Source organism: Mercurialis annua, linkage group LG5 (assembly GCF_937616625.2).
Source record: "Mercurialis annua linkage group LG5, ddMerAnnu1.2, whole genome shotgun sequence".
NCBI lineage: Eukaryota > Viridiplantae > Streptophyta > Magnoliopsida > Malpighiales > Euphorbiaceae > Mercurialis > Mercurialis annua.
Genome location: NC_065574.1, coordinates 18,864,049 through 18,887,269, shown reverse-complemented (window position 1 = coordinate 18,887,269; position 23,221 = coordinate 18,864,049). Strand labels below are relative to the sequence as shown.

The following is a 23,221-nucleotide window of genomic DNA, read 5'->3' as shown; positions in this document are numbered from 1 at the left end:
AATAATTTAAAACAACATAGAAAGAAAAAAGTAGAAGAAGAAGAAGAAGAAGAAGAAGAAAAAGAACTTTCTCCTCTATCACCATCATATTATCTCTTAAACTCTTTTTTTATTCAAATTTTTTTGTTTTAGAATTCATTTGTATAATGTGGAAAATAGAAGAAGCAGATTCGAAAAAAACGAAGAAGAAAAAAGTTGCAGAGGAAAGAAGAAGAAAAAGAAGAAGAGAGAGAAGAAGAAGAAGAGAGAGAAAAAGAAAAGAGAAAAAAGGAAAAATGAGAAGGAAGAAAGAGAAAAAGGAAAGAGAAAAGAAAAAAAACGACAAAAAAGAGAACGAGGAAAGAAAAAAAGGAGAGAAAAAAAAGGAAAAATGAGATATGCATGTGTTTAAAAGTAGGGGAGTAAAAATACAAATAAGTTGTTTTGCTAATTGAGGTACAACTAAAAATAATAGAAAAATAGAGTAAAAAAGTAAATTTTTGAAATTGAGGTATTTAGAACAAATAAGTTAAAAAAAGGAGTGTTTTGTGCAAATTCCTCTTTTTTATATGGGCTTTATGTAAGGCCCAAATCATCCTATTGAACCGAAACCAAATCGAACCGACCACTAAATTTCATAAATCATTCGGTTTTTGCAAAAAAGAATAGACAATTTGGTTATTGATTCCCTGGTTAATCGGCACCGTTGGTTTTGCATATCCTACTACCGAACCAACCAACACACACCCCTAAACTCCATCATGTGACGACGACGACTTTATAGGCAAAATGTATATAAATATGTGAAAGCTACTGTTTTAAGAAAATGAAAGATGTGCGGTAAATTCTATAGAATGAGAATTAAAACAAAGATTACCAAAAAACACCCATAAGAGGCTGGGTATAATAATAATAATAGAGATGTTACAGTTAGCGGAAGGGGCAATACATTTGATACTTTAGAACTGCTGATTAACCTAATATCTCTGCTATGCTACAAGTCTTCCAAAATTGAAATTCGCAGCGACCAATCCATCTCTGCTGTATATTTCTCATTTTAACTCAAATTACGCTAAACAATAAGTGTCCTTAATCACAGCTCATCGTGAGTTTGTTCCGTGTTGGTTTTTTCGGATTCGTCGCTTGCAGGAGTTGAATTGGAAGTGTTCTGTGAGCCCCCGGTATCAGTTTCATTTTTATTAACTTCAACTTTAGGCTTTGGCTTGGGAATTTTGTTGACAGAGGCAACCTAGAAAAAATATTATTTAATTTCCTCTATTCAGTCAGTCTTAACAAAAAGATAGGGACAAAATGTACCTTATCTTGAAGATTGAACACCTTTAAGTATACTTGCTCAGATGTGAATACCGGTTTGCTGAATCCTGATGTCCTGTACAAAAATACCAAAAACAAAACATTATACTATACTGTGTGCCCCTCCAGTTCCTCTATCTCTACCAAATTACTGAGTTTTCCTAGCCACATCAATTATTAGTTATTCAACAGAATTTTAGAATGACACTCTGCTCTATTTCTAAGCAGAAAGCATTTGTGAAGTTGGAGATTCATTTTGGAAAAAGTTGAGAATTCCCGCCATGCTAGCCAAATCCCAACTGATAAATCAGAAATTCGGTGATTTCCATGTGACAAAAACAGTTACCAGCATCCTTTTCACATAGATTGCTAGAGTTACTATAAAGATGATGAGTTTGTCAAGCCAAATCAAAATTGCTGAATTTAAGAAATCAAAAGATTATCCTGTATAAATTATAATATCCAAAAAACAAATGATGGAAATGACACCATTACTATAGCATTGACAAATGCCAAGACACCAAAGATACATACAGAGTTGTAAACAATACACCTTGATCCAATCACACATGACAAACATATTTCAGTCTTCTCAGTAAAAGCCCTTTTTACCACAAACAAACTAGGATCTTAGAATAAAAATAGGATCCGACTATAGCTACTTAGCTATGATTACTTTGTTCTTTGTTATTTATGTCTTTTTCTAGATTAGTTATTTTGGATTTCTGAAAATAACTTTGTTTAGATCCCGATCCCATATGGGTTTGTGCTTCTCAAACTTTATTCTATAAATATATAATCCTTGACAATACCTTTTTTTCAAACTTTATGTAGTTTTTATCATCATGCACAAAGATTCAGAAATTCTAAATAAGTAAAAATAAACACAGCACATGTAACAGCTTCCTTAGACTTGAAGCAATGAGTTCAATAACAGAGGTGAATATGCATTTCCAAGTCTATAATTACATAGACGAATATAAAAAAGGGCTAAATACTTATAGAAACATAAAAGAAGTTAGCAGCGCTAATAACAGAAACAGGCATGAAAAGAACTTACTTCTTCTGCTCAGTCTCCATTTCGTCTAGCCAACTCTTTATATTGTCAGCATCCTTATGAACCTATAAAATCCAGTAAGAATAATAACAATCTCTTAAGCTAAACAACAATGACAACAACACTAATAATAATAATAATAATAATAATAAAACAAGAAAAACATTGACAATGATGACCATACAACAACAACGACAACCTTAACAATAATAATATTATTAATAACTATACCAACAATGATAATAGTTTCAATAGTAATAATTATTATTATTATTATAAACAATAACAACAACAATAACAATAACAATAACAAAGATTTCATTATATTGAAAAAGCACCTCATCCATTTTATTCTTTGGAAGCCATGGTTTGTTTGTTTCCCAGCCCTGTATAATCTGTGAGCACACACCAAAAAGAAAGGTTATTTTCTGCCATAAAAGGCCAAACCACTGCCCATATAGAAAATATAATAGTTGCAGGCAAATCATTTAACTTCCACTTCCAAAAAAAAAAATTCATTTGACTCCGATCTACAAAAACTGTTTATTGATGCACAACTTACACATAATTAAATATAATATACACGTTACCAGCAAACTACAGGAAAATCAACAATGGACCTAGAAGGAAAACTATCATAATCTAGTGCAAACTGCCTTCCATTACTTCTATGAGTAATTGCCCAAACCCTTCTAGATGTGATTTTTAGAAGAGTTTAATATTTTTTCTTACTTCCTCTTATTATTCAGATCTTAAAGCGTATGATAAACCATATACTCCTATCCAAACATTTAGCTTCCGCAAATATACTTATCGGATAGTTTACCCCTAAGCTTCCCTTCAATCAACAAGTTGTTTCCCACTTTCCCTAATTTAAACATTCATAAAGTTCTGGACAAAAAAATATATAAGATCTAAAGTTATCATACATTTTCAGTTATTACTATTTTAAGAAATTCAATCCCATCACTATTTCAAAACCATAGAAAAAATTTAAGTTGTATTAGTCAGATTTAAGAAATTTAATTCTTAATTATGGTTCTAAATTATGCACGCATTTTAACTATTGCTCCATAAATAGAAATTAGTTTATTACTTTCCTAGTTAGAAATTAGGATTATTTTATTTCGCGAGTAATATTAGGATTTCTTCTCTCTATAACTCAGTAATCTCTTGTTTTATTTTCAGATTTTTGAGAATAAATTAAAAAGATCAGCTTACTGTTATGTGATTTGTCTTGATCCTTTTAGGTGTGCCAAACCCTTTTAGGCGTGCTTCTTAGAACATTTATCTTTTTTTTCTGTGTTTGCTAATAGTTTTAAGACCTGAAATTCAACTCTACTCAAACATACGTTGAACAGATTGAGAAATCTGTTCTACATCAATTTTGGTATCGAAGCAAGTAAAAGAAATTCTGCAATAACCACATGAAATCTTACTAGATCAATGATTTAATTTGGTCAGCAATGAGGTACTACAATATTAATACTAGAATCTTTATCTGATTGGTAGAACTTCAATGATGAGTGTAAGGTGAGGTTTCCATTGATGAATTTGAATGGTGGGGTCATGTTGAGCGCTAACATTGAAAAACTGAGACAGCCACTAATCAATACATAGCAAGAGATTAAAAGAAAACTTCAAGGAAAATATATGCTATGTATTGATATTTCTCTTAGGGCTGTTTTAGGACATGTCCGTGCAGCCTTTAATGTCAAGAAAAAGATTACCAGCATACTTGCATATTCAAACTGTGATTTCTGGTAATTAGTTAAAGAAACTTATTATTGATGGTGAAGGTTGCATGAATGTAGTGTCAGAGTCAACAATTGAACTCTTGATTATTTCCAACCAAACCAGATTCACACCCATATAAAATTGTTTGGATTAACAACTCTATTATTTGGATAACACATCATTCCCTTGTTAGTATTAAACATGGCGGTTATAGTGATAGTGTATATTATGATGTTATTACCATACAAGTAATAACTCAAATTCTTTTAGGTCAACCATCCCCTATGAGATGGGTGTGAATCATAATATCATGGATAACACTTGCTCTGTCCGAATACTGTTGTTTTGAAACCCATGAGTTGTCTTGATTTCAAGAGATATGAAGAAATAGGGTTTCAAGTACAAAGGGTTGCAGACTGCAGAGGTTTTAAACCAGACAACATTTCTAAATATGAAGCCTATTGCTCCAAAAAGTGAAGAAAAATTGAAACAGCAGGTCAAGACAGTAGACCTGTATGCACAAATTTCTGGGCAGCACAGTAGAAAGTCAGTAGAACAGCTTGAAACACTTCACCCACAAGGATGAGGGGCAACAGCAATTACAACTACGATAGGAACCTGAACAGCAAGCTGAGTAACATGAAAGGGGGTCGGAAAATCAAATCTTGAAACCTCAAATCCTTATACAATAAAATCTGCTCTAAAATTTGCAAAGTCTGACTGAAATAAGGAAGAATTACATAGTCGACAGCCCAATAGAGCCTTTGCAAGATGACTGCCAACATATCGGTGAGTCAAAGAATGATATTTTAGGTGTTGAAAACTCCAAAGAGGAAGAAATGCTGATTTTGAATTACCTATTGCTCATGATGAGAAAACTGACTTTGTTATGCCCAACGATTTTTAATTGAACCGAAACGGAGGTTTGAAGTATTTCAATTGCTGTCAATGATCAAGAAGGAAGGGTGGAAGCCTAAGGCATTTAGGCTTCTTAGGCACTTCAAAATTGAGTTTTCTCCAACCAGGGGACAATGATGCATCAAAAGAACTATGAAATAAGAATTTTAATCCTATATTATGGAGTAAAGAACTCCTAAATTTTCTAGTAATGGTTAGTATATGTTTCCCTGGTTTATAACTAGTTCTAGACTCTAGTAGTCTTAGGATTTATTTTCTCTGTGTAAATACGTACAGTGCGTTTGGTTCAAATGAATTTCACAAAATTTTGTAACAAAAAAATTGTAAATGAATATAGCTCTATTTGATTTAATTGAAAATTTATTAATTCTTTTCTTTAAGTTACATAAAATTAGTTATGTTTATGTCAAATAAATACTAAATAAATTCATTAGCAAATGAAATGAATACTACAATTAACTGAACCAAGCAAAGGGTTAGTCTTGTTAAGTTTTTAGATTTTGAGAATAAATTAAAAGTTCAGGTTTATACCATTTTGAGTTGTGTTGATTCAATTCACAGCCACTACAGGCGATTGCCTTGGACTCCTTTGAGTGTGATTCTTACACAATGTTCTTTATTATCTTTGTTTTTAATAGTGTTCAGGCCTGAAAATCCCACTCTAGATATTTGCTTCCACTGTTTTTCTACTCAAACATGTGTAGAACAGAATTCTCATATCTGTCCTACATCAATAAGCTAAATTAAATGGATATTTTGAAGCAGAAGAATCTGGCTTGAGCTTTTCCATTCAAAGTTGGGATTTATCATACACATTAATATATTAGTTCTGGCCGATGTTTAGATTTATCAATTTCTTTTCCTGAATTCTAATTTTTCATATAACCAACTTAGGCAACTAACATATTATGATTTTGTTTGTGGAAAATTATACAACACAACCTTTGCGCCATGCCAGTTGTGCAACAAACCAATAGTGCGTTAGACATGTGGAAAATTGAATGATAAAATAATAATAATTAGAAGATTCCCTATTGCAAATGCTCATTGGTTTGTATAAATAATGTGGCGCAACGGTTGTATGCAATAAACACTATTTGTTTGTTGTATCCCTAGTTTATTAATATTCAGTTCTAAATCTGTTTCATCTTTTAATACTAGTTATTTCATTGTTCCACTCCTTTAAAACATTTTCTATTTAAGGTGCAGCTTAAAACCCATTGTTCACTGAGAAATATAAGATTATTATGAAAGGGCAATAATTTCTCAAGCAAAAAGAGCATAGCATCAACACTTATGGGTGAGTATAGCATGATTGGGCAAACAAAAAGTTAAGAAACGAACAAATATAGAAGATGAAAGCATTTGTTTGGACCAAGTAGTCAATTAGCTTCCTGCTATCGCTTAGACAGCACATTCATATTAATCTAAATTAGATTTGGCATAATAAGACGGTTGAAGTTTGTTCAAATTAAAATACACCTAGTACCTGTTGCACCTCAGTAAGGTATTTTCGTGCAAACTCAATGGCTGCAGGCCGTGCAGTAAGCTCATTATATCTGGAGAAAAACATTCATCAGCTAGCTTGAACCCGTAAATTTAATAGTAAACAAAAGACATGAGCTCATTTCAGAGGAGCTAAGTCCCAGGTCCGAGCTACAATTGATATTTCATTATAACCTGAAAAATAAAGGATCGCCAATAGCTTTTAATAAATCAAGGCGATCTTGAAATTCAGTAGCAGAGGCATCTTCACCGTCAGTATATAGCCATTCTTGCACCTGTAACAGTACAAAATGTTATTGGCAAAAGTTTATATGATGACAGGCCTTTCTGAATTCTAGAGAATGAGAAAAAAAAAGAACATAAAAGGACAAGAAGAGTAGACGGAGAAAAGAAAGGAAAAGAAAAAGAAAGAAGAGAAAGACTTGCCTCATCAAGCTTTTCAATAAAAGATTTACGTTCATCAGCAGTAGATATTTTCTCAAACTCCTCCGATGTTTCAAGCTGGTATGACCAACAATCATCAGAAATAGTAGAAATTAATTTAAATCAACAAGTAGAGCTCACATATAAAATAATTCAAACTGGCCAAAGAAAAGGAGAAGAGGGGGAGGAGGGGTAATAATACCTACATTCCTTAGAAGCATAGCTAAAAATAATACAAATAGGAAAATATGGAGCAAAACAAGTAAAAAATACCAGAAATTTTAATATGTTCGGTAATTTTAATGCAGCTCAATAAGTCAGACCTTTTCTTTAGTTGAATATATATATCCTTCCAAATTATTTTTCAGCTCAGCAGTCTTCCTTCTCTCTGCATCCTTTTTCTCCAATGCCTCTAATTTGCTTCTCGCTTCAGCCAAAGATTCTTCTAAAAGAGGCATTCCAGATCCTGATGTCTTGTCAGCAATCTATAGAAAATAAAAAAGTTAAAAAAACCCAATAAGATGAAAGAAAATACTCAAAACAAGAAAAAGAAAAAAGGTTTCTTAAGGATTGCTAGAGAGTTCTGAGGCTGCTAATTATCTACCTTCAAAGGAATCCTAAAGGTCCTCTTTTTCAGCTTCTTTTCTGTACCCAGCTCAGTGGCAATTGGTTCTTCAATATTTGAGTCAGTTGCATTACCAAGAGCCCCATCAGAATGCAAGTTTTCAGTGCTTTCTTCTGAAGTATTTTGGGCCACACTTTCAGATGATATATTTACGGTTGGAGCAGTCAAATTCTTTTTAGGGACTTCAACCCATTCTGATATTTCAATAACAGCATCTGCTCGATCTAGAGAAAGAATTCCACTTCGACTAAGAGAAAAGTGCAGACTTGCTTTAATGGGGGAGGACAAATTTCGAGACATATATCTAGACACGATAAAGAAAGGATAAAAATATTTTATCAGCAGATCATTTTGCATGAAAAATAGTTTGTAATAAATAACTCAGAAAATTTGAAATATGGTAGATGTCTAAATAGGACTTGAATCTTTACTTTTCACTTGCATCTGCCAGTCCAGAAACAGAATACTTCGCAAACACAGGAGAGAGTGTGCCCGGGGGAAGAATGGCTTCGCCATCATAAGCAAGTGAAACTTCAAAATCTTTATCATGAACAATGGATCTGAACATCTGTAAATTATCAAATAGCCATATCAACTTAAAATGCACAAATCTTCATGGAGCTAATACATCAAAATGGCTTCTTTTCCTCGCTTGTAAACCAAATCAGAAAACAGATACACACTACGATTTCAAGCACTATGAGTTTTACCACCATGTTTCACTTTAGACAAAAATCATGAATAGAATAACGCTTTTTACCTTACTGGGCAGTTTTTTCATCCTTGGCACAAGCAACTGCCTAGTGCTCTCATCTTTGAGAAGATCAGGCCCATCTAACTCAACAAAAAACCCATATGAAGAACCATCAACCATTCCTAGCTTACGGTTCAATTTGATTCCATCACTCAGATTTGCAGAATGCAGTGCTGCACCGAGCACTATAGCTTCATCAGCATCAAGATGTTTGTCTAGTTCACTCCTTCCAAGAAATTCCTGGATCTTGGCCTGTTATAATTAAATGTCAGAATTATTTGTATGCTGCCTTCGTAAAGTAAAGAGTCAATAGTTGGCCAACTGTGGCTGTTAATCAGTTGGCTAAAGTGCCACCGTATAAAATCTAACATGATTTTATACAAGAACAAGCCTAATGCATCCGCATGGAAATTATTGAACCGTAGCCATGGTGGCCCAACTAGTTCCTCAACTTTTTAGATCAAATCAAAGCTCAATTAATTTTTGCAAGCACATTTGAATTGTTATATATAATATTAATGGTAAACTATCCAGGCATCAAATCAGTTGCAAAAGAATTTACTCTAACAATGTAAATAGCACACAGCATTCACTGTAAATAGCATACAGGAATATAATACATTTCGATATCAAAAATCGATGTTACACAGACAAACATTTAAGATAACATTAACTGGTGCTCTAAAAGCAACATACTGCATGAAAGGGAGTACAAACGGCATGATTGCATTTAACGAAAATATTTACACCACATGCAAGATATAAAAAAATTGAGCAACATGAGAAATTCAAAATAACTCATCCAACCTGCAAAAGGGTAATTGGTACTAGAAGTATGGACACCATTATTATTATCCAGTCCAAAATGTTCCAGTTGATGGGGAAAGAAAGTGGCAATATGTGTAATAAAGTTGTTCCAAAAAAGGATCCAATTCTCAAGCATTAATTTGGGATATAACTATGTAAGATATGATGGAGAGGGTGGATGGAATTTGAGTAAGTTAAAGAAATTTATTTTGTTGCAGGAATTCAAAAACCAAGGATATTTTGGTAATTTTCTTATTTTCAGAAATTTAATATATTGTAGATTTCAAGGCAGCAAAAATTACAGCTACGCACAAATCACCAACTTGTGAGTAAAAACTCATGATAAATATGCAATCCTCACAAAATTTAGTACATTTCACAATTCAATTATGATTCGCAATAACACATGGATAACCAAATTGCAAAACGTGGAGGAAATTTTCAATATAATTTATGCAATGACATGTATGTGTTTGGGGTAAAAAAAGTCACATTACTTTTGCATTGGTTGGGGGTATTGCTGAAAAGGAATTATAAGTCTAAAAAAGTTGTTTGTGGGCTTAACTACCAACCAATAAATTGATTACTAGTTTTTAATGCTACACTTAACAAGTAATGTGTAAAATTTTGGGAGATGTAGAAGATGAAAAAACAATGCATATGCTTATTCTTTTATGTTCCCATCATAAAAATAATGTGTAGATTATCAACCAAGCACTCAGCGATGATCTTGCAACATTAACTGCTGTGAATTAAAAATACGTAAACATTTGGAATAAAATGTAGATATTGAGGGTCACATTAATCTCCCAACAGAGTGCAGGAAATTTTCAAAAATAATATATGCAAACACATCTTTAATATAATTTGAGCAAAACAGAAGGACAAACTAGCTGCTTCACGAGTTATTTGGCATTCCCCACAGTTATTAATAGATCATATTCTTACCCCACTTCGCCTTTAACAATAATTTTGAGTTCAATGTTCAATTATTGATATGAGCTAAATCAGTTTCCAGCACTTCAAAAACAATAGTTATAGTACCAACCTGCAACTTGGGCACTCTGGTGGCACCTCCTATAAGCTCTACTGCATGTATCTCTTCCACCTTCAAACCTGAATGCTTAAGCACATCTTTGAGAGGGGTAAGAGATCTATCCCACAAATCTTCACAGAGTTCTTCAAACTTATCACGTGTTAATGTACTCCTGAAAAAATTAAAATCAACACACATATATCAGCATTAGCATTTTAGTCAAGTCAATTTTACCTGATGCAACTATGATACAAAACAGCACCTATTTGTGATCCCACAATAAATGAAAAGAATGCATGGTCCTGATATCCCGCGGGTGTCTGAATTTTCTGAAGACCAAAACAATGTTTCCTACTTTCGGTATTACAAATTATAAACTAACAGTCTATCTGCTGATACAACCGGTACAACCAATATGGAGGCTAATTCAGATGAATTTTAATTAAAGTGTGAAAAAACAAAAACAGAGTACGGCAAGATTCCTTTAATTTGCTTATTAAATTTTCTAGTATTATGAGTTTTATGTACTTTTCACTCCAAACAATGTTCACCAAGTGTTTTGATGATTAAATGTGATAATATTCTCCATATATTACTGTTTATTTTGCTAAATATTTACTCCCTCTGTCCCACAAAGATAGGCAAGTTTCTATTTCGGATGTTCCAAAATATAGGTTAAGTTGCTATTTTAGTTTGAATGGTTAACTTGAAACACCAATTTGCCCTTCATTAATGTTAACCATTTCTATCATATTCTCTTATTCATCATTAATTATCACCTTATCCAATACAAAAATTAAAATTAAATTAGTATTTCAAAAATTAATTTTAATCCCAACAAGCAATTGATGGTTTTAAAATATATAATTACAAATATTTAGAATATCTAGATAATTATGTTAAGGGTAATAATGGGAAATTAATAAAAAATAATCAATTTAATTTCTATTTCTTAATTATTGTGCAAACCCAATTTTGCCTATCTTTGTGGGTAAGAAAGAGTACTAAAATGAAAGACAGCAGTCACTCATACGCTCCGGTCACATTCAATCCAATCCATCCAATGCCGGTATACCATTTCCAAGGGCAAAATGGCTCAACAATGCCCGCATATAAACACATTGCTATACATAAACTTCAAAATAAACTTAGAATTCAAGTTAAAGTCATGAAGAATGAAAAATACCTGAAGTCGCGATCATCATAGAGAGATTCAACTGATATTGGAGCCATTGTGTTTGCGCTCAAGATTTCTTTGGTACGTTTGACCTGCTTCTTCAATTTAGCCATAGCCTTGGGAGAGTTTCTGACATCAACCCCATTTCCAACTTGTTTATTGAACTCATCCGCAAAGAACTCCACCAACCTTGCTTCCATAAGTTGCCCTCCAAGCTCTGCATCCCATCTAACATCCTTTACCTGAACAAACATTCACCAAAATTAGTTAAATTACGTTTCATAGATAAAAAAAAAACGAAATTGGTGAAAGAAAACATGTACCTGAAATTGGTTAACAGGCACAGTCTTCCCAAACTGCTTGGAATTGTAAGTGGAGTAATAAACAAGAGCAGCATAAGTACTACCGGATCCCATATCATAAAAAATAACATGCCTAGAGCCATTAGAAAAATCCTTATCAATGCCATACTGCAAAGCAGCACCAGAATGCTCATTAATCAAAGAAAGCACATTCATCCCAGCCAACTGAGCCGCCTGAACCAACCCCCTCCTCTCCGCCTGTCCGAAATAAGGCGGCACGCTTATCACAGCATCCTTCACCTTCACCTTCGAATGAAACTCCGCCAAATTCATGGCATAACCAAGAATCATAGCCACCATTTCCTCGACCGAATAAACAGTGACATTATCATCAATCTTGATACCAACACTGCCTCGAGAATCCTCCACAATATCAAATGGCAAATACATTGAATCTAGAAATGATTTGACGTGGCTATAGGGCTTCCCTAACATGTCACGGAGCTGTGAGTAGACTTTGTTAGGGTAACGGGCTGTGATTCCGGCTGCTTCCTCACCCAGGAGACGGGCTCCTGAGTGGAATGCAACTAAAGCAGGGGATTTCCGCTTTGACATTTCATTAATGGCTATGGAGATTGGGGTTTGGCCTGGTTTTAGGTTGACAACTGCTACTTTAAGGGATTCTGATCCTAGATCTACACTTGATACTGCTGATTCTGATGGATTTACATCTAAAATAAGTAGTGATAATGATAATATTAACGCTAACTTCAATAACTTCATCGTCGATCACGAACAAAATCCTTCTCTGCAACTGCGAGTGAAAATCAAAGCAGCTCCTCTGTATTTTCGAGAAGAAAATGTTTATTTTCTGTTTGGTTGACGAGAAATTTCTGGGGGAATTATGAAAAGTAATAGTGTTGACGTGGAATGTGTGCCAGGAAATTCAGCCAATAATAATCGGACAAATAGATATGAGATACACGTGGAATGATCTGAGACGCTATGTGATGCTGTCCTTATTACTTACACGTAGTTAGTACTTCAGAATTTTAAATGAACGAAGGATTAATTTACCCTTCAACTTGGCAAAAAGTATCAAAACGTCCAAATTAGCAAAATCGGATCACTTTTATCCCGAATTTATCAAAACCGGCTCAAAAACCTCCATATGCTGACGTGGCACCTTAATTGAAGAGTGATATTTTATAAACATCATAATCTACACTAATTAAATTCCAATTAATTATAATTAAACACTAATTAATACAGGAGCCTTTTCGAACTTTTTCAAAAAAACTTAAATTTTTTTCTAATTTCCGGCGAGGAGGAGCTTCTCCACCTCGCCGGGTCCGTTCTTGAATCAAGAATGAATCTGGGTTCTTGAACATGAAGAATAAATCTGCGGTCTGTTCTTCATCTTCAAGAACAGATCGTGATATGTTCTTGGAGGAGCTGCTCCTCCTCCACCGGAGCAGCAGCTCCTCGTTCTTAGGCGAGGCCTGAGAACGAAAATTTTAAAAAACTTAATCTTTTTTCTGTAAAAATAGATTATATAGGGTTAATTTAATATATAAAATTAAAAATTAAAAAGATTAAATTGTATTTTTTAAATTATTAGGTATTAATTTAAAATATTAAACAAAAATTAGGATCATTTTAAACTTTTTAACATCAAAAACTGCCTTGGAATGCAAAACCACTATCAAATCCGGAGAGTGTATCTCACTCTCATAGGTGAGAGTGGGGAGGGGTGTTTTTGTACCAAATTTGACAAAATTCAGGGTAAAAGTGACCCTGTTTTGCTAATTTGGACGTTTTTGATACTTTGTGCTAAGTTTAGGGGGTAAAATGATCCTTCGTTCAATTTTAAATCCTCAAATTTAAGATATTAATCTCTCATATTTAAAAGGGCATAATATCTCAAAAAAAACCCGATCTTTTAACCCCTTTTCAATTCTACCCTAATGTTAAAAACTGGTCAATTTTACCCTATTTCGCACTTTCTCGTTTCAATTGTACCCTAAATTTTTAATTTTTCATATTATTTTTATTTAAATGATAAAAACATTTAATTAACTAAGTGTAAAGATAAAATTAAATTTATTTCCTTTCAAAAAAATACAAATAAGTCTTTTATTTTTAAAAACTAACTAAAAACCATAATCAAATTAAAACTAATTTGAATTCTTAATTAACTTAACTAAATCTAAATAAATTTTTAACATATACAATTAATATATGCTAGACATGGAGAACATTTTTTATTTTTTTCCAAACGAAAAAAATGTCAATTTAATATTTCAATGTACAATTGAAACACAGAAATGCGAAATAGGGTAAAATTGACTAGTTTTCAACGTTATAGTAGGATTGGAAAGGGGCTAAGGTCGAGGTTTTTTGAGGCATTAGGCCTATTTAAAAAGTATACTGAGCCGTTTTTATTTTTTTATCACTAATTCATTTAGGCTAAACTATTTTTTCCTCATTAGATAGATAGCGGAAAGTTAGGTTATGAAAGTTATATAATAAAGATTAACCATATGATCTTTCAAACTAAATCCAAAAAGAATAAGAAACAACTAAGAATACAAGTCAAAAATAATCGAAAAGAAGATAACTCTAAAACGCAAATCTTGCCGAAACTTAACACAACGATGAATCGCTGCCGCCGGTATGGCGAGAAAACAAACCGGGAAGATGACTGCTACTCTGATTGCTAAGGTGATTACTTAAGATCTGAAGAAGGATGAAGTGAGTAATGAACAGAGATCTGATTATTTGGTTGAAGAGAATCCAGCTAAGATGAACGAATCGATTGAACAAACTACAGAGAAGATAATGATTGGATCTGATACGATGGAGGTAGAAGTTGAACCTGTGATTCACGAAGATGAACACTGAAGAGGAGGTGAAAAATCCCCCTAAAATGGTTAATATGTTTGATAACTGTTTGAGAAGTGAATCAAGTGTGTTGAAGTATATTCCGCCATCGATTAAGGATGGGAGTAGATTTGTGAGCTTAAACTCTAAGAAAACTTTGAAAGAAGAACACGGGTGGAGGAATGTTGTAGAGGGATGTGTCTATAGATCGTACCCTATGTTTGAAAGAATTAATGCGTTTGTGAGAAACATATGGGTGAAGTTTGGTTTACTTAATGTGATCAGGATCAATGTAGCGCTGTTCCTGTTTGAATTTCAATCTGAGGAAGATTGCAGTAAGATTCTAGGGTCTAGTCCATATACGTGTGACCAGAAGCCTTTACTGTTGAAGAAATGGCAACCCAGGATGTCGATGGATCCGAATGAAATCAGATCAGTTCCTGTGTGGCTTCAACTTCCAGGTTTGCCATGGGAGTTCTGGTCATCTTAAATATTGAGCAAGATAGGAAGTATTTATGGTAAGCCTCTTTACTGCGACCAGTGCACGATTAATAGATCCAAGCTTAGTTTTTCTAGAGTGTTAGTTGAAATGGATGCAACAGGACCCTTCCTAGAGACTGTTACTCTTTGTGATGAGAATATTATGATTTTTATTCAGAAAGTGGTGTATGAATGGAGACCACTTATTTGTGAGAGCCACACAAGATGCTAGGAAAGCTATAGAAAAGGTGGTGACTAAGGAGAGCAAGGAGGGTGAAAATGAGAAAGAGGTAAATCATGCCGAAATGATTGAGGAGATCTCTAATGCTGAAAATGTGAAGATGTCTAATGAGGCAAAGGTGGATAAACATGTTGTGTCCAATCCTATGGAGGTTCATGTCAATGAAGTGAATAAAACTAAAAGTGCTGATAAGGCTGTTGTGACTAATCCTGTGGAGATTCCTGTTAAAAAAGTGGATAAAGTTGTATATGCTGAGCAATTTGTTGTGCCTAAGCCTGGTAAGATCCCTATCACTAAACATGATCTTGTGAAAGTTGGAGATCCAGATGGAGCTACTAAAATGAAAGGGAATGATCAAAATTGGAGTATAAAAACTAGTAGGGGAGGGAGTAGGGCAAGGCTGAACTCCAGACTTCTTGATATTGATAGATGATTGGTATATGGAATACTAGGGGATTAATAATCCATCCAAGCAATCTGAAATGATTGCTTTTATTTCCAATAATAAGTTGAGTATTGTGGGTATTGTAGAGACTAGAGTGAATTTGAATAAATGGGATTTGGTTTAGAGTAGTATGAGGAAGATGTTAAATGGTTGGGAATTGATTAACAACTATTCATGTTCTAGTATGGGCAGGATATGGGTTATTTTTGATAGTAGTAAATTAATCATGAAAGATATTATGGTTCATAACCAATTCATCCATTGTACAATGGAGAGTGATGAGATAAATTGTTGGTGTACTATTGTTTACGGGTCTTACATTGCTGTAGACAGGATGGAGTTATATAGTAAGCTAATTGATGTGAGTAAGAGTATGTAGGATAGATAGATCATTCTAGGGGATTTTAACTCAGTTTTGAGTAGTAATGGTCGAGAAAGTGGGATTGATATTGATGAGATTGCTGCAGACTAGTTTAAAAACTGGATTAATGAGTCTAATATTAGTGAAATTAAAAAAGTGGGTAGTAAGTACACTTGGACTAATAACCAAAGTGGTAGTGATAGAATTTGGAGAACTATTGACTGGTGCTTTGTCAATGATGCGTGGTTATCTGACTTAGGGAATGCTTACTATGATGTGCTAGCTCCTGGTGTGTCTGATCATAGCCCCCTAGTTATTAAGATGCATAATGGAAATGTGAAGAAGGGAGGTGGATTTAAGTTCTATAACGTTTGGTGTGAGCATCAGGATTTCATTGATTATGTCAAAAGAGGTTGGAATATTAATATAAATGGTGTAAACATGTATGGGGTCTACCAGAAGCTTAAGAACACTAAGTGTGAGCTTAAAAGGCTGAGCAGAAGGGACTTCAGTGGAATTTCCATTAGGATTATAAAAACCAGAGAGTTTCTTTTCAAGTTGCAGAATGATTTACAAGCTAACTCTTCTTCTTCTGAGCCGATTGATGAAGAAAGAGTTGTGCATAAGCATTTCTGCAAGTTGATCAAGTGGGAGGAAAGCATTGTTAGACAGAAATCTAGAATGAAATGGATAGCTTTGGGGCATAAAAACACCAGGTTTTTCCACATGTGCATCAAGCAAAGAATCAATAGAAAAGAATTGTGAGAATTAAAGTGAGTGGGTTGTATGTTAAGGATCCTCACCAGATTAAGGAGGAAGTCTTGAGACATCATAAAACCTTTTTTAGAGGCAGAATGAAGGATAGAAGCAATGCCAATCCTACTGTTTTTTTATCATGGGTGTAAAGTGAGCTGTAAAGAGAATGAGATGCTTACCAGAGAAGTATCAAATGATGAGATAAAAAAAGTTATGTTTAGTATAGATGCTGACAAAGCCCCGGGGCCTGATGGGTTTGATAGTGCTTTCATTAAGAAAGACTTGGAGTGTGGTGGGAGGTGATATTATCAAAGTTGTTAAAGATTTCTTCCTCTATGGAAAAATGTTGAAGCAGACTAATTCGACCAGCATTTCTGATCCCTAAAGTGGTTGTCCCTGAGTCTATGAGTGACTACATGCCCATTTCTTGTTGAAATGTCATGTACAAGGTTATTTCCAAGATTATAGCTAAGAGGTTGAGTAGCATTTTGGGTAGAATTGTTTCAAACCGCCAGTCTGCCTTTGTCCCTGGGAGAAGTATTGCAGACAACATCCTGCTGGCCCATGAGCTAGTGAGGAATTACCATAGACAGAATGGGGAGTCTTGTGATATGAAAGTAGATCCGCATTAGGCTTATGACACTGTGGATTGGGACTTTATTGAAGAAGTGTTTCTGGGGTTGAATTTTGATAACATATTTATAAAGTGGATCATGGTCTACATCAGAAGTGTTATGTTTTCTATTCAGGTCAATGGTGAAAGCTGTGGCTATTTTCAGAGTGTTAGAGGTCTGAGGTAGGGGGTCCCATTTCCCCCCTAGTGTTTGTGTTGTGCATGGATTACCTTTCGAGAAGCTTGAGTATGAAGTCAGGGGAGGGCTCAGGGTGTAAGTACCATAAAAGCTATAATAAAGAGAAGCTTTTCCATCTGGCTTTTGCAGATGACTTTTTCCTTTTCAGCAATGGAGAATTTCATTCTGTTTCTATTCTGAAGAATACTCTTAATGAATTCTCTAAAGTCTCAGGTTTGTTCCCTAACCTTAATAAGAGCTTTGTGTACTTTAGTGGTAGCAACGGAAACACTAAAGATAATATTTTGAGTATTCCGGGGTTTAAAGAGGGTAATTTGCCTGTAAAATACCTTGGGTTTCCCTTAATTTCATCTAAGATTTCCAAAGATATGTGAATTGAGTTGATTGATAGAATTTCTAATAGAAGTAGTTCCTAGTCCTCTAAATGTTTGTCTTATGCGGGTAGACTCCAATTGATAAATGTTGTCCTCCTTAATATGCATGTTTACTGGTGCTCTGTTTTCATCCTGCCTAAGTCAGTGATTACAAGGGGTTGAGGAGAGATGTAGAAAGTACCTTTGGCATGGTAATAATGTCAAAAAGGGCAGTCCTGTGAGCTGGGAAACTGTTTGTTCTAACAAGAGGGGTGGAGGCCTGGGTATTAAGTCTATGTATTTATGGAATGTTGTTGCTATATTAAAGAATATTTGCAATGTGGTTTCCTTTAAGCCCTCTCTTTGGGCTAATTAGGTCATCACTAATAAGCTCCGGTTGTCTAGTTTCTGAGGGATATCCCCTTAGACAATTCTTGGAGTTGGAAAAACCTGTTAAAAATCAGACCTCTTATTGCTTCTTTCTTTGGGTATAAGTTGGGGAATGGAAACAAGTTTTTCTTTTGGGGTGATCCTTGGGTGAATGGGCAGTCCATTACAAAAAGATTTCCTAGAGTTGACATCAAAAGTTCTGATATCAAGAAGTTTGTGAAAGTTTCAAGTCTGTGGAGGAGTGACAGATGGGTCTTACCAGATCCTATAGATGATGTTACTAATGATGCTTGGGAGTATATAAGAGATAATATCAGAGTGAGAATCACCTTTGAAGATCAAGTTAGCAGCAGAGCTAGAACATATGGAAAGTTCAGTATTAGTAGTATTTGGAAAAAGCTGGTTCCTTACTGGTCGTTTCTGTTAATCATGCAAATAGTAAAAGAAACCTTAGATGCTGACATAAATGGCGGACATGCTATGCTATAATTTGAAAATATTTCAAAAGAAAAAGACTATCAAGCACTAATTACAGTAAGAAATGTGTGTTTATGTTATGATCAAATATGCTACTTATATACTACTTGTGTTAAGGGTAGGAGAGATGTTTCTCTTCTACCCATATACTACTTGTCTCCGTGCTTTATGAGCTAAATTCCCAAATGTCAGCATATTGTCACGCGCTATATAATTTTTCGCACGTGATAGAGGTTATTGTCCTGAACCTCTCTAAACCACTCTCTAATCTCATGTTCCGGAATTCTCCGGAACGTTCTGGAAACCTTATATTCCGGAAATCCCTAGAACATTCAAGAATCATCTAGACCATTCTAGAATCATCCAGAACATTCTAGAATCATCTAGAACACTCTATATCATTCTAAAATCCTCTAAAATATTTTAGAACCCTCTAGAAAAACCTAGATTCTCAGGAACATTCTAGAAGCTTCTTCATGAGACTATTCCGGAATTATCTAGAATCCTCTAGACTAATCCAGAATACTCTAGAACTCTCTAGAAGGTACCAGATGTATATAGTAGCTTCTTACATTGTATAAAATAATATAGATAATTCTAGAATGTAGAATATAAACCATTGGATCAAATAGATCCTAACCATTCATTGAGGAGGTGGAAACTCTATAAATAGGCAACCCCCCCCCCCTCCCCCCCATTTGTAATACACACGAATCATTATAAAGCTCTCTATTTACTATCAATACAAATTTTTATTATTCAAGCTCTTATTGTCCCTATTTGCTACTAAGTTACTTTCGTACTAAAATTCAAGGCTTACTTAGCATCTTCACAAGTAAGATCGCTTAGGTGCCGCGCGGGTCAGCGAGTGAAATTCATAACTCTATGACAGGTGGTATCAGAGCAAAGGTTTATCCTAGGTACTCATGTTTTGCAAACTAACAAACATGGCAAGTAAGGAAGCCATTAATGTCAGTGTGGGTGTGCAACAAGAGAAAACCAGTGGGCAATCTGACGTTCGTAGACGACCTACTCAACGTACCAACACCAAACATAGCAAATCTAAGGTTCCAACGGGTGATGCAACCAGGTTGACCCCTGAGCCTAGAATTGTTATGTTGGAGAAACACGTTAAGGATGTTCAACATGTTGTTGGCAATATCTCGGATGACCTTGAAAACTTGATCGAAGAGAATGCAGAAATTACTAGAGCTGCAAAATCCATGATGGATGAACTTGGTAAGACCCTGAAGGGTGAAATACAATCTTTTGCAAGAGAACTCACAAATCTTTGAGGATTTGTTGAGAGAGAGCTTCGCGGACTAAGAATGGAGGTGGATGAGATTCGTACAAATTTTGAATCTCATCGTAAAGCAAATAGCCCTTGCTCTACCAATAATATCCCTGCTACGCACGGTCTCAAGCTGCCTAAGCTAGTGATGTACAACGGTACTCGCAATGCTACTATGGAGGAAAACTTCCTTTTTGGCCTCGAACAATACTTTGACGCCATGGGAGTGTTGGATGATGCAACTATGCTTAGTAATGCCCATACATTCCTACGTGATGTTATCCAACTTTGGTGGCGAAAGAAGTATGCTGATAAGGAAAAGGGTTTATGTGTCCTTAATACGTGGGAACAATTCAAAGTAGAGTTACGCAAACATTTTATGCCACATAATACTGACACTGAAGCAAGAGGAAAGTTGCAACGGTTGAAACAATCAGGTACCATTTCTGACTATATTAAAGAATTCACTACTCTCATGCTTGAAATCGAGGATTTGTCCGATAAGGACTCCCTCTTCTACTTCAAAGACGGGTTGCTAGACCGACGCGGTGTTCAGTCTCTCGATGATGCTATCGCCGTGGCTGAATCTCTCGTTGACTATGCTTCTCAATTCAAAAGCAAGAAGCCTAATTTGAATAAGAATGGGGGTGATAGAGATGGACAAAAAGGGGATAAAGCCCGCAAGGATAACGAGCACAAGCCTTCGAGTAGCTATAAAAGGGATAAGCAATTCGGTACTAGACGTGATGCCTTGAAGCTGCCAAAACCCTGCTTCATATGTGATGGACCGCATTGGACTCGAGATAGTCCTAACAAGAAAGCCATCAATGCTATGGCCGCAGAGTTCTAAAAGGACAAGTCAAGAGGAATCTCAAGCTGGCATGGGATCACTCCAACAATTGAATGCTATAAGCGAACTGTTCTCCTCAAAACCCTCAAAGGAGGCAGACCTTTTATACGCTAACATTGCGATTGAAGGAAAACATGTGAGTGTGATGCTCGACACGGGAGCCACTCACAACTTCATTGATGAAAAAGAAGCCAAACGATTGGGCCTATAGATTAAGAATGGGAATGGCACTATGAAGGATGTTAACTCCAATGCGAAACCACTAATTGGCATTGCCAAAGGAGTAACTACTCAAATTGGCGATTGGAAAGCTACGCGAGACTTCTCTATTCTTCATATGGACGATTTTAAAGTTGTATTCGGTCTAGCTTTCTTCTATAAGGCATTGGCTTTCCCTGTTCCTGCATCATGCTCCCTTGTAATTTTGGATAACTTCAAAATATGGGTGGTCCCAATGAAATATATGGAGAACTCATCCTCAAAAATGATTTCTGCCTTACAATTCAAGAGGGCTACCAAGAAGAAGCCATGTTATCTTTCCATTTAAGGGAACTTAGCGACGGAGAAGGTCAATCTGGCCCCAAAGAAGTTTACCCATATATCTAAGTTATCCTTGACGAATACAAGGATGTAATGCCTTCGAAGCTGCCTAAGAAACTTCCACCTAGACGGGAGGTGGACCATCAGATTGAGCTGGAGCCTGGTGCAAAAACCCCTACCATGGCCCCTTATCACATGGCGCCGCTAGAATTGGCAGAGTTAAGAAGGAAACTGCATGACCTTCTAGACTCTAGCTATATTCAACCTTTGAAAGCCCCGTATGGCGCACCTATCCTCTTTCAAAAAAAGAAAGATAGCTCGCTGGACATGTGCATCGACTATAAAGCGTTGAATAAGATCACTATCAAGAATAAGTACTCCATTCCCTTGATAGCGGATCTCTTTGATCAATTGGGCAAAGCAAGATACTTCTCCAAACTCGATTTACGTTCAGGCTACTATCAAGTTCAAATTGCTGCCGGAAATGAGCCAAAAACCACTTGTGTGACGCGTTATGGTGCATTTGAGTTCCTAGTTATGCCATTTGGTCTAACAAATGCACCCGCAACTTTTTGCGCACTCATGAACAAGTTGTTTCATCTGTTCTTGGATCAATTCGTGGTTGTCTACTTGGACGACATTGTGGTGTATAGCCAGAGGATAGATGAACATGTGCTAGACCTCAAGTAAGTCTTTCAAGTCCTCCGCGAAAACCAACTATACATCAAGGTGGAGAAGTATTCTTTTGCACAACAAGAGGTAGAATTCCTTGGTCACAAGATTAAGGAAGGAAAGCTCATGATGGACTCGACAAAAGTGCAAGCAATCTAAGAATGGAAACCTCCAGCAAAAGTTCCCAAATTGAGATCTTTTCCCGGGTTGGTTAATTACTATCGTCGGTTCATCCAAGGGTACCCAAATCTAGCAGCCCTTGATTGACTTGCTTAAGAAAAATAAAGCATGGGACTAGTCTCAAAAGTGCTCAAAAGCTTTTGAGAAGTTGAAGCGAGCAATCTCTGAAGAACCTGCGATGGCGTTGCCCGATTAGTCAAAACCCTTCGAGGTACACACAGACGCCTCTGATTTTGCTATTGGAGGAGTCCTAATTCAAGATCACCATGCCATCTCTTATGAAAGTCGCAAGCTAAACGACACAAAGCGGCAATATACTGTCCAAAAAAAAAGAAATGACTGCTATCATCCACTGCCTACGTACATGGAGGCATTACTTGCTCGGGACCAAGTTCGTGGTGATGACAGATAACATTGCCACTAGTTATTTTCAAATGCAAAAGAAGCTAAGCCTGAAACAGGCTCGCTGGAAAGACTTTCTTGCTGAGTTTGACTACAAGCTAGAGTATAAATTGGGCAAGGCAAACGTGACGCACTAAGTAGAAAGGCTGAATTATCTTCCATATGCATGAGCAGGAACACTCGTAGGAACACTCGCATGAACACTCTAGAATGTTATGGAACATATAACATTCTAGAAGCTTCTTCACGAGACTATTCCGGAATTATCTAGAATTCTCCAAACTAATCCGAAATACTCTAAAACCCTCTAGAAGGTACTAGATGTATATAGTAGCTTCTTACATTATATAAAATAATGTACACAGTTCTAGAATGTAGAATATAAACCATTGGATCAAATAGATCATAACCATTCATTGAGGAGGTGGAAACTCCATAAGTAGGCACCCCCCC

The 23,221-nt window shown here is 35.5% G+C and overlaps 3 protein-coding genes across 3 annotated transcripts; 2 read left to right on the top strand and 1 right to left on the bottom strand.

The window, feature by feature from the left end:
* Positions 1 to 852: 852 nt before the first annotated feature.
* LOC126680579 (heat shock 70 kDa protein 17) lies at positions 853 to 12,520 on the bottom strand. Its single transcript, XM_050375724.2, has 14 exons — positions 11,657 to 12,520; positions 11,343 to 11,575; positions 10,169 to 10,328; positions 8,320 to 8,565; positions 7,991 to 8,127; positions 7,539 to 7,863; positions 7,258 to 7,419; positions 6,938 to 7,012; positions 6,686 to 6,786; positions 6,495 to 6,564; positions 2,689 to 2,745; positions 2,354 to 2,415; positions 1,297 to 1,369; positions 853 to 1,228 (listed from the first exon to the last, which is right to left on the bottom strand). Exons 1-14 carry the CDS (start codon positions 12,416 to 12,418, stop codon positions 1,073 to 1,075), a joined length of 2,619 nt encoding a protein of 872 aa, XP_050231681.1. The 5' UTR covers positions 12,419 to 12,520; the 3' UTR covers positions 853 to 1,072.
* Positions 12,521 to 15,814: 3,294 nt separating this feature from the next.
* LOC126681644 (uncharacterized) lies at positions 15,815 to 16,810 on the top strand. Its single transcript, XM_050377189.1, has 2 exons — positions 15,815 to 16,055; positions 16,203 to 16,810. Exons 1-2 carry the CDS (start codon positions 15,815 to 15,817, stop codon positions 16,808 to 16,810), a joined length of 849 nt encoding a protein of 282 aa, XP_050233146.1.
* Positions 16,811 to 20,161: 3,351 nt separating this feature from the next.
* Positions 20,162 to 20,974, top strand: LOC126681643 (uncharacterized). Its single transcript, XM_050377188.1, has one exon. The coding sequence runs from the start codon at positions 20,162 to 20,164 to the stop codon at positions 20,972 to 20,974; it is 813 nt and encodes a 270-aa protein (XP_050233145.1).
* The last annotated feature ends 2,247 nt before the right edge of the window (positions 20,975 to 23,221 follow it).

What these genes read in the sequence shown, in the direction of transcription:
- LOC126680579 (XM_050375724.2), bottom strand. Translation starts at nt 12,418, where the DNA reads ATGAAGTTATTGAAGTTAGCGTTAATATTATCATTATCACTACTTATT. An exon ending in TATATTCAACTAAAGAAAAG is followed by an intron (nt 7,013 to 7,257) that starts GTCTGACTTATT and finishes TGGTCATACCAG; the next exon opens with CTTGAAACATCGGAGGAGTT. An exon ending in ACCTTACTGAGGTGCAACAG is followed by an intron (nt 2,746 to 6,494) that starts GTACTAGGTGTA and finishes GTGTGCTCACAG; the next exon opens with ATTATACAGGGCTGGGAAAC.
- LOC126681644 (XM_050377189.1), top strand. Translation starts at nt 15,815, where the DNA reads ATGAGGAAGATGTTAAATGGTTGGGAATTGATTAACAACTATTCATGT. An exon ending in GCTAATTGATGTGAGTAAGA is followed by an intron (nt 16,056 to 16,202) that starts GTATGTAGGATA and finishes AAATTAAAAAAG; the next exon opens with TGGGTAGTAAGTACACTTGG.
- LOC126681643 (XM_050377188.1), top strand. Translation starts at nt 20,162, where the DNA reads ATGGAGGTGGATGAGATTCGTACAAATTTTGAATCTCATCGTAAAGCA.